This window comes from Simochromis diagramma, unplaced genomic scaffold (genome assembly GCF_900408965.1).
Source record: "Simochromis diagramma unplaced genomic scaffold, fSimDia1.1 OVJJ01000321.1, whole genome shotgun sequence".
Classification (NCBI taxonomy): Eukaryota; Metazoa; Chordata; class Actinopteri; order Cichliformes; family Cichlidae; genus Simochromis; species Simochromis diagramma.
Window position 1 is genome coordinate 14,267,231 of NW_024386772.1, and position 17,613 is coordinate 14,284,843.

The 17,613-nt window shown below is 41.5% G+C and overlaps 2 protein-coding genes across 10 annotated transcripts in view; one reads left to right on the forward strand and one right to left on the reverse strand.

The window, feature by feature from the left end:
* The window catches only part of prkcab (protein kinase C, alpha, b), a 120,437-nt gene extending 108,807 nt beyond the window's left edge, over positions 1-11,630 (reverse strand). For both annotated transcript variants that reach the window (XM_040051104.1, XM_040051100.1), the window contains exons 1-2: positions 11,345-11,630; positions 11,121-11,152 (exon numbers count right to left, since the gene is read on the reverse strand). In XM_040051104.1, coding sequence (XP_039907038.1) covers positions 11,121-11,152; positions 11,345-11,511 — 199 coding nt within the window. In that variant the 5' untranslated portion in view covers positions 11,512-11,630. The remainder of the gene's footprint in view (positions 1-11,120; positions 11,153-11,344) is intronic.
* Positions 11,631-11,720: 90 nt separating this feature from the next.
* The window catches only part of cep112 (centrosomal protein 112), a 122,911-nt gene continuing 117,018 nt past the window's right edge, over positions 11,721-17,613 (forward strand). For 6 of the 8 annotated variants that reach the window (XM_040051023.1, XM_040051053.1, XM_040051061.1 and 3 more), the window contains exons 1-4: positions 11,721-11,834; positions 13,015-13,120; positions 13,969-14,159; positions 14,389-14,552. In XM_040051023.1, the coding sequence (XP_039906957.1) occupies positions 13,021-13,120; positions 13,969-14,159; positions 14,389-14,552 (455 nt within the window). In that variant the 5' untranslated portion in view covers positions 11,721-11,834; positions 13,015-13,020. Of the gene's footprint in view, positions 11,835-12,497; positions 12,778-13,014; positions 13,121-13,968; positions 14,160-14,388; positions 14,553-17,613 lie in introns of those variants that run through there. The other 2 variants (XM_040051037.1, XM_040051031.1) reach the window with 2 other exon arrangements.

A 17,613-nucleotide genomic window follows, 5' to 3' on the forward strand; every position in this document is an offset into this window, starting at 1 on the left:
ATACACTAGCTGCCACTTCAACTTGTTCAACTGCTCAATAACATGAATATCCAATCAACCAATCACATTGCACAAATTCCACACAAGTATAGTTGTTGGTGCCAGACAGGCTGGTCTAAGTATTTCATAAACTCAAAAAAAATACAACCACATAGGAAGGCAATAACTACTCATTACAACCAAGGTATGCACAAGATCATCTCTGAATGCACAAGAAATTGAACTTTGAAGCAGATGAGCTACAACAGCAGAAGACCACACTAGGTATCACTTCTGTCAGTTAAGAGTGGGATCCATCCTGGGGTTCAAGCTGCTGCTGATGGTGTAACAGTGTAGGGGTTATTTTCTTGGCACACTCTGGGCCTTTTAGTACCAACTAAGCATCATTTAAACACTACAACCTACCCGAGTATTGTTACAGATCATATCCATCCTTTTATGATCACACCGTGCCCATCTTCTAGCAGTCATAAAGCTCAAATCATCTCAAACTGGTTTCTCAAACTGTCCTTTTGGGATGTGTTGGAACAGGAGATTCTCAGTATGTACAGCAGACGAATCTGTAGCATCTGTGTGATGCCATCATGTCAAATCTCTGGAATGTTTTCAGCACCTTGTTGAATCTGTGCCACGAAGAATTAAGGTAAATGGGGTCCAACAGATATTAGCAAGGTATACCTAGTGAGTACCTAATGGCTGATGAACATACTTTAATTTCATTTTGCGTTCAAAGTTTGCATTGATAGAATTTTCATCGAATTCAATCAATGTCTATTTGACTGTGGCTGCTTCAAATAAAAAAAACAAACATCATCACCGCCTTGTAGGAGGAGAATCACAGTCAAGTTGAAACTTAAAACACTTTCCCGTCATCATCTATTCCTTCTCACTCCCAATCCTCTCTCCTCCTCATCCTCTTCTCTCTATGTCGCAGAGTTTTAATGAGAGCTCTTTGTCTAGAACGCACACTTTGGCAATCCTCTTAACAGTGAAACAGAAGAAAGTCTCACAACCCTCTGTATTTAGGGGTGCTAACTGGCGCACAGATTAAAAAAGCCTTCTGGGCATGGCTGTTAAGGCCCTACAATTCAATTTGACAAGCTACCAATTCCCCCCAGAACAGTAACAACCAATATATTTGACAGTGTGAGACTTTAATGACCTTTGAAACCCATAAATAGCACTGCGAAATCTGCTGAAATTGAAAACACTACCTGCTCTAAGATAATATGATTCATACTATTTGACTATGTGACATTTTGCTGTAAGGCAAATTTGCTATAAAATTTGCTATAAATACCACAGATGCCTTTTTATGAAAAGCTCTGCCATGTCATTGCTTTAATCATTTGAATATACAGTACAAGACTGAGGGGTGAGGGGTTAATCATCGAGCGCAGATGCAATCAGATAACATAAAACGCACATCGACACTGCCCAGAGGAGCCGTTACCATGATAACAAAATGGAAATGGCCCACTTTGTTGCTACAGTGGTTGAGCGAGAAGGTGGGAGATAGGAAAGGGAGACAGACAGACAGCGGGAAAATGAAGGAGGGCGGTGGCAACAGAGAGACCCGGTATTCAATAGTGGGGGGGAGACTGGGCATTTTTGACTGTGAAGCAGAGACAGAATTACACATAATTATCCAGGCCAGCTAAGCTTCCACTCTTGGTGTAATTAATGCCATTGAGCTGAAAGAGGGTTTTTTAAAATCGCTGATATATTAAAAGAATGTTTCCGTGATTTCTCCACATTCAACTATTCTAATTAGCCCCAAGCAGATACTCTCTTTTCTTCAAGCTTGATAACTGTGAAGCGATGGCTTAAATCAAGTTTGAAGTGAAACTGAAAGGCCTGCTGTGGGATTTTGATGTCAATCAAGGAACTACTTGAGAAATTTCGGTTGCCAAATAGTTTCGTCAGACATTTGAAGTGAAACTTGGATGCTCTCCCTGATTTAGCGTTTCACTTTGTTATTCATCTGGGAGCAAAACGAAAAAAAAAAGTGTTGGCTGTAAAAAAAAAAAAAAAAAAAAAAAAAAAAAAAATTCTTTTCAAATAGCTCAAGGTATAATATACAACAGAATGACTTCTTTCTCTTTTTTATTTTGCATTTCTCTTTTTTCCAACTTAACTTTTTAGAATTCATGACAGGTCAAAGCTCATAATGGAGACTCCTCACTATCTTGTAATTCTAAATACTTAAATAAGGACCCAAACTTTCAGTTTTATTTCATGCCAATGTGACAGAGTAAATACAACACCCACAGGGATGTTTCCAAAAAGAAAATATATATATCAGAGTGAAGCAACAAAGCTTGGGTGCTTTTTGTAGAGCAACCAAAAACATGATTTAATGAATTAACATATTTAGGCCATCTTCACACGCCAAGCAGAGTGGGGCAGGAGGCCCCTTCAGATCTCAACAGCTTAAGAGGAGCAGCGCTGCGTCTCAGCCTGCTGTTGTGTAAGATGTTTATTGTTTTGGGGCTCCCCATCAGGAGCCGCGCAGCTCTCTCCGTCATGTTCCAACGCCCCCACGCTTCTGCTCCTTGATTGGTTAATGAGGTCCACAGCTCCGTTCAGAGCTGAGGAACTGATTGGCTCTACACCTACACCATCACGGCGGTCTCTTTGGAGGCATATCGGCCCTCGTATTGCTAACTGACACATACGTGTTGCCCACAGGGGTAGCAAATGTACCAACTGAGTGGTGGAGGAACCCACATCCAGTGCGCTCATCTGACAAAGTGAAAACGATATTATCCCTTGATGAGAAGTAAAACAGTCGCCGGGTCGGGACTGAGAGTGGGCAAACTGGATGCAGTCGGTATGCAAATGTATTCCAATCACAACAAAAGCCACACTGGTTGCTATTATGGAGACACCACCATGAAAGTAAAGCGCTACAGACAACATGGAGATCAGACAAAGCAACATGCACGCCTTTCTAAGGAAAGCAGTGGATATAAATGGGAGGAATGTTGCTTTTGGAGATCAATGCATAAAATCAATTCTTTATGCACAGACTGAAAGCTGCTTTCAGCTGCTCCCTTATTCACAAGGGGTCACCTCAGAAGCTAGCTCTGCATTGCATCCTGACGCAACCCCAAAGTGATTTCTGTTTTAAAGTGGAGATCTTTCCTTGTCAGGTGAATGTGTAAATCGCTACACCGGCTTTATGCACAGACAATGACTTCAAAGTTATCTAGCTGTGGGTCAGGCGCAAGTCACTTTTTAAGGCAAACTCACACATTTTTCTCTTGTATGAAGCTCGAATTTTGTCTTTTGCTATCTTTGCTTTCTAGTTAAATGCAGGTTTACCAAACATAAGGTGATATAGTTCCCCTGATAGCCAAACAGTTTACAGGAAGATTGCCAACAACACTTGGTTCAAATTTTTAGCATCTTTCTATCATTTAGGGAAAAAAGACAAGCACAAAAAGAACAGGATGTGTGGAAAGATTTCAAAGAACACGTGACTCGTCTCTTTTGCTTACTCTAACTTTAACATTAAATACAAAGTTATATGTTTTTTTTTACTCATCATTATTGTTGACTATTTTTGGTCATCTTTCAAACAAAGAAGGCATGTAGGTGGATGGTTGCAGAGCCTGATTGGTTTACCAGCATGCCAATGCAATCAGCTGATATTATCCATTTGATATTAGCTGTTGGTAGTGGCATTCATAAAGACTAATGAATGAACGAAAAGTGAAAAAAAAAAATAAAGAAGATATTGGAGAAATCTCACCCCAACTATGACACGAGTGTTGATCTTGCATTGATTGACCACCAGGGGGCGCTCTGGTGGACAATCAATGCAAGATCATTGATCAGATTTTTTTTAAAATACATAACATTACTTAATAGGTACTTGATAAATATGTGTCAAATGAAGCTTATTATATTACTTATGTTAAAATATGTCATTCAAATGAATCTAAAATTTACATAAAACTCATGTAAACATGTTGCCTAAGGGATCCTTACTAAGCACCTCTTAGGCATTGCTAAAGTAGTAGTACTGGTATCTGGGAGGTATCTGACTGATATTTGTCACATTTCCAACAGTATGATTGTGCTAAATGTTAATTTGCCATTTCTTGATCTAACAACAAAGACAAAGTAGCTGTGCACACTTTCCTACAACTCCGTGGATGCAAATTGTCAAAACAATTTAAAATGAAAGGATATATAATTTCCGCTCACAACACCTGCTGCAATATCAGCTAGAACAGGTAATATGTTGTTAATTAATAACAACTTCTGCACTTGAGACAGCGCTACTTGGATGTAACTTGGCCGCAGGCTACAGTCAGTCACCGCGCAGGCATATTGTGCACCCCTGTTTTCGCTCTGCTCCCTTTCATCTGCTCTGAGTAGTCACACTGTTTGCTCTATCGTTGCCAAAGCTCAACAGCAAGAAGCCAAAATGTGTAAAGGGCCTCTTTGACTTAACCATCTCTTCACCCTCACACTTCCACCCACACAATTACACATCTTCCTGTGTTTATTTAGTGTTGCACTTATGCCTTCACCTTTGCCTCCTTTTTAGCTTCCTTCCACCCTTTCTACACTGTTACCGCTTCTTTCTCTTTTTCTTCTTCTTCCAACTGCCTGTCCAGACATGGTGCTCTCCTTCCAAACATGGCTCCTCAACTCTCCAGATGGCACAGTCATTTCCACGACTTCAAAGGATGAGGAGTAGGTGGGGGGGGGAGGCAAGAAGGGGTAGCAGAGCCTGCGCCACGGTGGCAAGTGATCCAACAAGCTGATGCACACTTGTTCACACAGAGGACCGCTTTCAATGAGACGATCTCGTGTTGGAAAGTTCAGGGAACAGAAGAAACTGTTTAACACCGAGACATCGGGGCTGTGTCCAAGTCACATTTCGATGCTGATGTCTTCATGTTTAATACATTTTTTTCAATCCAAGCAGACGCACAAACATTCGTCACGTCATTTCCAACGCCCGTCCGCTTGTATGCTATGCACTAATGCAGCAAAACAGCCTCTTATGTATTTCTGCATTATCTATCAACAAGTGCACTCACATTACTGAATATGTTAAATGGACCAGATCATACTTTAAACAAGACAGCTGGTTTTCACTCTGCAGCTTTATCTGATTAATTCCCTTGATGCATAAATGCAATTTTTACCATCTGGGGTAAAGAACGTGTGTGACCTGTGACTAAAGCATAATTTCAGCTGTTTGTTTGCCGTAGGCACAAACAGTGTTTTCTATATATAAGTAGCAGCAGAGAACATTGTATAAGGGCAAATAAGGAAGAACAGTACAAAGAAACTAATAATAGACACGCTTTATATATTATATATATACTTTAACTCAAAATCTGAGAACACGCATAGGCGCAGCATACTGTCCCAAAAAAGTAATTGAGATTGCATTTGGTTTTATCTTTAGCATTACTTGTGGATACAATATTTACCGGAGTATACTCAGATACATATGCTCACTGGCCACGTTATTAGACACCTAGTGACTGTTCAACTGCTTGTTTAAGCAAATATTTAATCAGCCCGTCACATGCCAGTAACTCAGTGTAAGTCGAGAGGACCTGCTGAAGTTCAAACTGATCATCCGAATGGAAAAGCAAGGTGATTTAAGTGAACACAATTTGAGTGAAAGGTGACTGAGGTGAAATTGGCATGGCCCGAGTATTTCAGAAACTGCTGATGTGCAGGGATTTCCCCATAAAACCATCTCTAGCGTTTTACAGAGAATGATGGAAAAAGAAAGAATATGAATATGAGTGAGCGGAAGTTCTCTGGGTGAAAATTCATTGTTCGTGTCAGAGGTCAGAGAAGAGAATGGTTAGACTGCTTCAAGCTGATAGGAAGGCAACGGTAACTCAAATAATCACTCGTTACAACCAAAGAATGCAGAAGAGCAACTCTCAACGCACAACACATCACACCTTGAAGCAGATTTGGGCTACAGCAACAAGTGCAAGTAACATGTAAGCATGGGGCGACCGTGGCTCAGGGGGTTGGGAATCGCATCTGTAACCGGAAGGTCGCCAGTTCGATCCCTGGGCTCTCTATCCTGGTCGTTGTGTCCTTGGGCAAGACACTTTACCCTACTTGCCTACTGGTGTTGGCCAGAGGGGCCGATGGCGCGATATGGCAGCCTCGCTTCTGTCAGTTTGCCCCAGGGCAGCTGTGGCTACAACTGTAGCTTGCCTCCACCAGTGTGTGAATGTGAGAGTGAATGAATAGTGGCATTGTAAAGCGCTTTGGGTGCCTAGAAAAGCGCTATATAAATCCAATCCATTATTATTATTATTATTCATCCTTACTTCTCTCATCGATTCAGATTGGTGGTGGTTTAATAGGGTGGGGGTATTTTCTCGGCATGCTCTGAGCCCCTTAGTGCCAATTGAGTATCGTTTAAACACCACATCCTAATGAGTTTTACTGCAGATCATATCCTTCCTTTTATGACCACAGTGTGCCCATTTTCTGATGGTTGCTTCCAGCAAGCAACATGTCACACAGCAACTCATCAAGTTATCTCAAACTGATTAACTGAACATGACAGTGAGTTCACTGTACACCAATGGCTTCCACAGCCACCAGATCTCAATTCAGTAGAGCACCAACAGCGTGTGATGCTGTCTTATCAATATGGACCAAAATCTCTGAGGAATGTTTCAGGCACCTTAAATCTAAGCCACATGAAAACTACGAAGCTGTCAAGGTCAAACCAACTCACTAATAGCAAGGTGTAACTAATAAAGTGGCCAGTTCGTGTATATTACATTCTGCCAAAATCAGTTTTTTTCCCCCCAACACAATAAATTTATGAAAAAAATAGAATGGGAATACGTAAACACAAATGAGCACAACAGGAGAGGGAGAGAAGGTACGGGGTAGTGACGTCTAGGTTGAGTGTATAATGGTGTTGGTGTGCCGAATTTAACTCAGCGCGCCCATCTGACAGGATGTATCAGTGCTGATGTTTCTCCATCACAGCATTTTCCACGTACACTAACCACTGCCCTGTACAGCGCATCGTAAAGAGCGCTTTGTAAATAACAAGGTGTTTTAGGTGAGTCACATCCTGAGTGTTCCTATGGTGGCCTTAAATAAAGTAGGTTACAGTGAACGTGCGTGTTCAGGAAAACACAAGTAGATACGAGGTTGCTCAGCAAAAAAGGTATCACTTATAATCTTTTTATGAGTGATTCATTCTGCATTAATGAAATGAAAAAAAAAATGCATTGCGCGATAACCTCAAACAACATTACCTTTGTTATGCTTAGCAATAAACAGTCACCACACTGGGAGCTGCAGGGGTTTAGTCCCACACCTACACAGATCACTTCAGTAATAAAAACATTTATTTTGCCATAACCATACTTTGACAGGATTTGCCACTGTGTGGTAAGGATGGGTAATCACAGGAGAATTATTAAGAAAAAAAAATGTTATCTGGAAGCTCTAGGCAGCCGTTAATCTGCCCGCGCCTACGAAACCATAAACTATCAGCCACGCTGGGAAAAGGATAAAGATGAAGGATTCCAGGAGTTCTGCTACATCACCTTTCTATTAACTCTCAGAGGCTGAGTGCTATGTCAGTAACACATGTCACCTTTAGCCAGCATAGATACGAGCATCACAATGACTGCCAGTGTTGTAGGAGCACAAGTATGTGACTTTACATGCCTGCCTCAGAGAAACAGCTCCACAGAGATTCCCTTCTGGAGCTCTGTGCATGAGTCTGCACTACCAAAGGGAGAAAAAAAGAACTGGTGCCTCGATTTAAAACTTAAAGGAATCAATATTTGAACAAAAATGTATCTCAACTGTCCATTTTAGTGTTCCACGTAATAACCATCATATTTTTAGTTCTCAAAAAGCAAAGCTTGTCTCGCTTGGACACTTTCAAAAACACAGTCTTTCTGTATCCGAGAACGTGTTTCTGTCAGCCTCCTCCAAGATGCATTCACTCCTCACTGACAATTAGCACTGCAAGCAGACAGCTCAGCCCGTGCACACCATGTATATATATGAATGTTCATGCACATAACATTCCCATCTACTATAGCCTCTTAAAATGGAATGGGACGTCTGAGTTAGTGATTAGAAAATGTAAAGGTCAGGCGTGGCTGTGCAGATGTAGGACAAGGAGCACGCAGATCTTCTTGCATGACTCTGCAAAATGACTCAGTAAGTTTGGTGCAAAAATATCAACACAAACTATGTTAAAGTTGGTACACTTAACCATTCATCACAGCTCATTTTATTATCACGCCGGTTTAACTGAATAGACATGAAATGTTCTATCATTGATCACTGCAGACGTTTTTTTCCCCCACTCTTTCATCCTTATGTTATTTACATCCAGGAGTACTGGAAGTGATTCTGTGGTGCAGTGATTAAGATCCATGGTTTGAGGCAGGGCAGAGACACAAAACCCAGCCTCAGGGGTCACAAGCTAGTATGCTCCCAGTGCCGGGCCCAAGTCTGGATAAATGGGAGGGTTTTTGCCAGGAAGGGCGTCTGGTGTAAAATCTACACCAAAATAACATCTGCTACAGTAAATCCCTTGGGAAATAAGGTACTTAAACACCGAGGTACTGATTGAGCCATTACAACACTTTAGTACTATAGTTGGATGACTGCACTAAGCAGAGATTGCCACTCTGCTTAGTGCACAGCAGCCTGGGCACTTCTTACGTCAGAGTGTGCTGATGTCTCCACTGGTCGACTCCTGGTATTATTTTCTTTATTGTTAAGCAACCCAATTGGTGACTTAAGTTTTCTTTGACCCCTGTAATAACTATTAAACTTTGCTCCTACTGTAATATCTTTGTCTCCCTCCTTCATCGCCCTGTTGCCACAGTGTTGGATATCTAAGAGAGAAATCTAAAACTGGCAAAGACGGCGGGCCACGGGGGTGTTGATTTCAGGGAATATATTGCAACCTGACTCAAGAGACACAAAGTTCTCGGTCAGTGAAAAAGAAAAAAAGAAAGAAAGACGCTCAGTGTTTTCCAAATAAACAGAATAGTTCTGTCTATACTGGAAACATGTTTACAAGGGTGACGTTTGACACCCACACAGAGGGTGGTGCTGTTCAGCTGCCACTCCTGTTAACAACCTGACCACTAATTGCCACGTGAGCAGCAGCTGAAAGTGGTCTTTGTTAATGAAGAACTGGAGTGCTGGTATAGAAAAGTAGCACAGAGGGATGTATTGTACAGGACAGAGGTTGCACTCAGGTCCTAGATCTAATCTGCTTGCCTTTAAGCCATATTGTCTGAGGAGTACAGGTTACTGCTTCTCAGCTAACAGCCATGGCTCTTGGACTCATTTTCTGGTATGTTTTGTTGATGTTAGGACAATTTATTCCAGTTACCTCTAAATGAGACTTTAATCTGATGGCATCGTCTGGCTATCTTACAGGGTTTCCTGTATTTCTTTACTATTTGATAGTAATGGCGGTTCACAAACTATAAAATGTAGTTGCTTTTCTCAATTTTGACATTAAGCCTAAACTCTGCAGTTTCTATATAAACTTTCTCTCACTTTACAGGCTATGGGCATAGATATGGATATATGTATCCAAATAAAGCAGAGCGACGTGACCTAGTGGATGATGGAGATGATGACATTTTGACCTCTGATCAGGGTAACCAGCAGGCTGGATTTGTGTACAAAAGCTATAACAAACGTTCGACTAAACAGCAGCAGACTCAACAAAAACAAGCGAACCCACAAATCGCACCAAAGATAGAGGGACTTGTTAATGGTGAGACAAGACAATGGGGGCTAGTAAACCTTAATGAGCCACTCCTATTCCCTTTAAAGTCCAGCTCTGAGGTAGCTAACCCAGCAAAGCCCAAACTAGCTGCTGTAATGCCTCGCTCTGCGTCATTTTTTTTTTTTTTTATACAAGCACTATGCCCCTCTCGACAAGCACTGGTCAAACTGCATACTATGAGCCTGCTTCATCCTCAACCTTTCAGGCTGTGGCACCTCGCAGCTATGAGTCCTGGCAGCCTGAACCAGTGAGCAATGGTAATGGGGTGGCTGATTCAGGTTTTGATTACCCAGGCCAGGACGCCGGCACAATCTCCAGTGGATATAGCTATCGTTCAAGAAAGAAACCCAGTCTTGTGTTTGAGGAAGTATTTCGGTATCCCTCTGAAAACTCCCAGCCTCCTCAAAGTACTGGTCCTGGCACTAATGCTGTCGAAGGATACGACCGAGCCGATTACATGAGCAAGGGGTCTGCAAGTGGGCAAACCTTCACATCAGTGAAGCCATCCTCTCCGAGTAACGTATGAGCCCAGCCTTTCTCTCAGTCTTGGAGGGGGGGTTCCTGCTTTTTCGAAGTTCTTTGGAGGCAGGAAGCTTAAATTTAATAAGATGTTCCCCCGGCCACAAAATGCAGTGTTCAGCCCCCCGTGGGTCCAGGTTCCCTCAAGGGTCAAGGTTTACCAGAGTGTCATGGCTCCGTCAAGAGGTTATCAACCGATCTTTCATAACCCACATCCTTCAAGATATATTGTCCGGTCCAGAAGCAGCTACCAGAGAGGAAGGTATGTCCAAAGCAAAACCAGATACACTCCGGATTATCCTCCCAATGGCATGGAAGGTGTCGAACGGCCTGCACAGAGCTAACCCGCTGAACTGTTTGGCATGGGAGTACACGCAAAGATATGCTCATGCTTATTTCAAACAAAACTTGGAAAATGCTGACCATTGAAATGGTTGTCCAGGATATGAAATCTAAATGTTTAATGTTTGAAATACTCTAAACAGTTCAAAGTTACTGATCTGCAAATACTAACTTCTGCTTTCTTGCTTGCAGATGTGCTCTTTGACAAAAATAAACCTTTTTATGTTTAAAGTGTTTACTTTCCAGGCTGTTTTTATATAAAAAAAAAAAAAAAAATTCTCTTCATACTACTATACCTCAAACGATCACTATTGCGCAACTGCTAATGCTGAAGTGGCTGTATTGCGCTTAACTTGTCTCTTCAGGCAAATTGTGACTGTCAGTTAAGGGGTGTGTGCCTATATACTGAGTCTATGGCTCCACCAAAAAATGCATCAGTGCAGACATGCAGGTGGTTTACCTTGGCATTGAAATCCTTGTTTCCCAAAGCCCCTGCAACAAAAAGACGGGGAAAGCTAAGCAAATTGGATTCGCTTTATTCCATATTGATTAAAACTAGTTAATTACATGCATTAAATTCGATGAAAGCTTTACTACAAAATGCCACAGGTACATTGAACTTGAACACTGCAAATGGCAGTGACCGAGGATATTACGCTGTGTGTGTGCATGAGTGACACTTACCAAATGAAGTCTGTACAGTGACTGCAGAACGTCGGCTGCTTGAAAAATCTCGCAGTAAACTTGTGATTTTTCACTTCATGCACGTTTTTCTGCCGCAAAGCACCTTTGCGGGCGAATCTGTTCCCAACCCCAGCTGAATCATTATAATGTAAAAGATGGTCAGCCATAATTGGGGAAGGGGGATGAGGAAAAACCCCAAATTAAAAACAAAAACTACACAATCAAGTTTGTGTTGTCCCGACCGATTTCTTTTGAGTGATTATCCCTGTCTCTTCACAGCTCTGGGCAAGTGCTGGAGCTTTGCCTGCTGTAGACGGACCGCACGCCTTCCCTCTGCCTGGACCACAGCTGAGCGCTTCTTTTTCATTCGGAGTGACGTCGGAGAAGCCCGCCTTCACGTACCGTGGGAATATTTCACTCCAAGTTCAGCGCACGATTAATCAGAGGCGATTCTTGCATAATATATGCAAAGAAATTAAAGAAGCAAAAGGTGTATTTTATTATGTGTTGGAAGACACCCTAACCCTAACCCTACAAACATATGCCCACTAATGGTACATCAGAATGGGTCAACTATATTTAATTATCCCCAAAAGAATGCGCAAAGTGCACTCTCTATGGATTAGATTTTCTGTAAGCACCCAACTATTTCCTTATTTGCTGTACTTGTTAGAAACGACTCTATACCATCAGCTGGGATTCTGAAAAGTTTCACCAGTGCTAAATAAAAACAAAACAAAAGGGAAAAAAAGCTAGGAAATGGCTTTACTATTCTGCTCCTTTTTACACTGGAGTAAGAAAAACATACGAGGATCACTTGAAGGAAACGTCCATCACTTACTGAATGCAAATAAAACTGCGGGCGTTTAGCGCCATCGTGTGGACTTGAGCTAGATCTGATACATCCGTGGCTACAGTGGAGAAAGATTTGACTGCATTTGATACCACTCGGCCTGATGTTTATTAAATATATATATATTCATTCATGCCACAGGCAAAAAATCTCCTTTAAGAATAGACTTTATAGACGTATCTTAAAACAAGCTGGAAAATAAAGGTGTGAGCAAACCAGAGACCACGAGCTGCATATAAATAATTGAATAAACTTATTAAGCTGTAAAATGCCAGGAACAAATATGTACACATACTTATGTACGTTTACGGACGCAAAGGAGACGTGTTTCTATGGCAACATGGAGACGCTGCATGTCTGCGGAAAACGGATGTTGCGTAGCTGGAGGACGCTAAAGTTTTGAACCGTTTTGAGCGGCGGAATCAGTGCTCAGGGAACGCCGCTTTTTGGTTAAATTTTTACATGTTCATTAACAGTGTGCCCTGTTTTAGCACGTTCTCGTTCTGCTCGTGAAAGCCAAACGAAACCGTAAGAGAGGAAAGGACGAGCGTTACGTTTGCTCGCTTTAGCTCGGCTAACGGTATTTGCAACATGTTTGCTAATGCACTGCTCGAGTCCCAGTCAAGTAGCTAATAATTAGAGTTTGGGTTTTTTAAATATGCTGGTTATTTTAGTTAATGTTAGCATGCTGCCATGTGTCGTAAGGTTTCCGCTTTGGATCACTGTTTAACTAATGTTAATATATGTAGTGTTTGTCAACAAAGCAGCACAGCGTACTCGTTGTTAGTGTCTTTTTTCACTTGCATACTCCATATAGATCACCATGAGCAAATATGAGCTGTCATCGGAGAGACTGGACACTGAGTTTGACCATTTTCTGCTGGACATGAAGCCATATGTCCTCAAACACCCAAGCAAGACAGGTGAGCCGTTATTTCCTATGCATTACGCTTCAAACCCGGGTTTAAATGGTAAATGGATTGGTACTTGAATAGTCATTCTTTTGAATTTAATTCTGCTCAAGGTGCTTACAACTACAAGTCTCAGTCACCCAATAACACACACAGTCATACGGGGCTTTTATCTATGTCTAAATGCTTTAAAGCATCCATACGAGCGTGAATGTGTGTGAATGCTTTAAGCATTTAGACACGGGTAAAAGCTAGGGTTGAGTTTTTCTTCCAAGGAGTCTTCGACCTGTGGAATGACAGAGTTAGGGATCATACCATCAGCTCGCCAGACAATCTGCTTATAATATCTGAGCCACAGTCACCCCAAGTACAAACAGCCCTAGACTAACAACCCGTAACCCGCTTTTGTTGTTGTGAATTTGCACCGAATGACAGCTGTGAATGGTTATAGCCTCCACACTACCCTGTATCTGATATGTTAGTCATGTCATTCAGTTTTCAATTCCATTTTATTTATGCATCACTAATTAATATCAGCAGTCACCTCAAGGTGCTTACATTGTAATATAAAGGACTTACAATATAAAAAAGAAACCCCAACAATCAGCCGTCCCCTGTGAGCAGCCACATTTGGTAGTGGGAAGGAAAACCTCCCTTTTAAAAGAACGATGCCTCCAGCTGCAACTAGTTGGGGGTTGAGGGGAAAGACGAGAGACAGGACAAAAGGCAAGCAATGAGAGAGAGCCAAAGTTGAATAATTACTAATGATTAAATATAATAGTGATGTATAAACGCTATTGCAAAAAAAAAAAAAGTTATTACATCATGGTTAGTGATCCTTTCTCTCCTTGTCTTCTCAGAGCGTCAGCGCTGTGCCCAATGGATAAAGAAGCTGTGCGACCCAGCCACATGTGGTTCAGGTCTGATTGGTCGCAAGAACCGCAACATGTATGCCCGTTTGCTCCTTCAGATGCTCAAAAGAGGGGTCCTGGATGGGCCTTTCACCAGCAAACCAGAGCCAGGAAGCCTTAAAACACTTCCTACATACATGGTAAGAGTTACTGCTTCAACAAGTCGTATATTTTCCTGTATTGACAACTGGTTTTAACCACTTCAGAAAGTTTGAAAACTGTCACCCATTCATTTCAATGAGTGAGTGTGTCCAAACCTTTGACTGGTACTTTATATGCACTATTGCAGTGGATTGTTTAAACAGAGAGTTTATAACTAGCCAACCGAACCTTCATCTTCTGAACCTTGTACTTAATTTTAATTTCTAGTCCATCTACTTTGATGAGCCACTGAGCAGCCTGAGTGTGGAGCACGGTGTTAGAAGCCTGCCCGACTGGGTGACGGGGGAGCTGAGTGGCTGTTCTGATGACAGTTTAACAATGGATCTGTTTAAGGACAAACCCAGTTCTACACCTGTTAAAGATCATCACAGGTATTGTCAATGAAGATGACCTACAAGGTCTAATTGTGTTGGAGTATATGTATAACAGGGGTAGGTAACCTTTTTGGTGACGAGTGCCATCTAAAATTTCCTCAGAAGTCAGTGTGCCATATAATTGCATTAGCAATAAATTTAATAACGCTCTATATTAACAGTTACTGCGCTGAGCGGAGAGCTCCTGAAGCATTTGAAGTGTCGGAATGTGGAAATTTCAACATCGCTTGAAAAAACTGACAGCTAGCAACGTCCCTCTCACCAGTAGGCTAAGTGATTTTTAGCCAATTACAAGTTGAATCTGGTAGTTGGGGTTGTTAGCTAAGATACTGTCATTAAGAAGCGGCACAACTAATGTGTCTATGCGAGCTAATTTGCGATGTGCACCGCTGGCCCGGCCATTTATTTTTTTAACGCACCGTCTCAGATTAATTCACTGCGTGTCGTGCCCAGGGCTGACTGGGACAAAAAAATCGGCCCGGGCATTTTGACTAGAGACCGGCCCACCAGGTATTATAGGAAAAGCCATAAACAGTTCATAACTTCCCTTCAACTCATTCATGTCACCTAAAAGTTAAACCTGTTTCTCCATCACCTGTTCAGCTCTGATGATTCAGTAAGGACATCTCTTGACCACATATCCAAACAGACATCATGACCAGCAGCTTTTACAGCTGTGTCTCCAGCAAACATCAGCTGATACTAGAAATTAGTATTAAATACATTCTAACAACAGCTGATCAAGCTTAAACGCGCTGCTGTTGTTTAGCGCGACATCCGCTGGTTTCCTCTTTCTGGCGCAAAGTGGGCGATAAAGGAGAAACGGGACTTGCGTCAGAAATACCGATCAGCTGATCATTGATCAGTTTCAAGATTGAATGAGAGAAGAAGAGGCAGCTGACACCGTAAAAACACAGAATAAATCCAGCTTTGTGTCTTTTTCATTGTAGTTGAAGTACAGGACAAACTGTGTTCCTTTTCACCTCAATACGAAACGCGTGATATTTTCTCTGAATACGGGACGATTACGTTTTTTACGGCACGGTTGGCAACTCTACTAACAAACCTTATGAATAAAGTAAAGTTCAACATCAGTAAAATCAAAGCATCCACCCAGCTGTATAGAAACTCTGTCATGCTAGCTAGTACGCAGTACAAGTTATTGTAACTGATTGTAAAAACTCAGCACAACGAAAATAAACTCCACCTAAACTTGGTTTATATCTGACCCAGATAGACTGCAGGTCATAACTTCTTACCTGAAGTTCAGTTCACCTGAAACTCGGACCAGCGGCCGCCTCGGGTCTCTCCTCCTCCTGCCTCACCTTTCCCTCATCCACCTGGCCTCTTGTGGCAGCTTCGCCATAGCCACCACCAAACAACTGAGTTATTTTTACACATCTGCCAGCATCTGGCCAATCCACCATCTTTCATTGTTTATACCGTTACTAAAAAAAAAAAAAAAAATCATTGGTGGCCAGTCTAGCTATGGTCGTGCCATCAGTTAACCCTTCGCGTGCCCAGGGTTGCCGACCCCTGATGTATAATGTATAATTGGAGTATATGTATATTTTAAGGATTCCTTAAAACATTTTTTAAAGTTATTTTTTATGCATTTTCATGGTTTACTTTCTTTCAGTCGGGACACCTACACTTTTTTTGTTTGTTTTTTTGTTTTAAGCTGATATTTCCATCTGTTAATTTATTTTTGGTGGCATGGCTGTGTGGCTTTCTGGGCCCAGGAAGGCATCTGTCTCCCTGCATGGAAATCTTGTGGTGAGGAGAGCCGCAGCAAGACTGACAACACAGAACAGAACAGGCATCAATGGGAACAGATACAACACTGCCTGAGAATGAAAGGTGGAGCAGGGATGGTAGTAGGTTGCAAAATGGCTTGCACAGCAATTGTGGGTGTTGCCTGGCTTAAGTATCTTAACACTTTCCCCTTGAACGCCTGCTAGGGGTAACCCTCGTTTCTCTTTTCTGAACTGAGCGGTTTCTGTCATACTTCAGGCTTGCTTCCAAAATAAAAGACCTGTGTGTGCATCAGGAGTTAGTGATTATGATCTCTGCCTATATTATCATACATGGGGATCCCATTATAGTTCTTATTGGGGATTGTTTCTTTTGTTTTTTTTAAGACTGATGTTGATCAGTTTTACATGGTCTATTTCTTAAGTGGGTTCTTGGTTCTAGTCTAGTCTTGGCTTCAGTTGTGGTAAATTGTGACCTCCCCTACATCAGCTAGGCTTATTTATTCCTTTTTTTTGTTCAGTGTATAATTTGCAGTACGACACAATGAAGAGCTGTCAGTCTGCTTTGTAGGTTTGTCTAAATACAATACAGATTTTTAAAACCCCTCAGTTTTGATCTGCTTCCTGTCTGGAGTGATACATGATCAGGCTAGTATGAATGGAAATTAATTCAGTGATCTGACTGACCAGCATATAGAAAGTGCATACAAACAGATAGGGCTAGCGTTTGAAGCTGAACTTATTTTCTTGTGATTATCTGATGTATTTCACAGGTTTATCAGTGAATAATTTGCAGCTTCACTGCAGTGTCTCCTAACACTTAGATAACAGCGTCTAAGTGGTTAAGGATTTTTTTTTTCTCTATAGCAGTAAGCTGCTATGTAAATTACCAAGTGTATATTGAGACAATATAAATATTGTCTCACTGAAAGAAAGTTGCTGTGAGACAGATCTTAAGTGTTTTTGACAGTGCTTTTGATGCATTAAAGAACTGTTTGCATTAAGCTGGCAAGCTGCTTCCTCATTTGATAAATGAGCAGAATCTGATTCAGTGGGAAACAAACAAAAAGACAAACTCATTTGCATATAAAATATAATATCTTTTATCTCTTGAAAAGTTCAGTTGCTTATTAAAAAGGCAGCGAGACATCCTGGCAATCATGTCCTTTGTTTTCTATGAAATGAGAGTTCAAACAATAATTGGTATGTATAGTAGGATGATGGCATGTTACTGCATGATTGGTAAGCTCTTCCTCCTGTTTCTCCTTTTGAATTAAATTCTCTATAAAAAGAAAGTGGGAAAA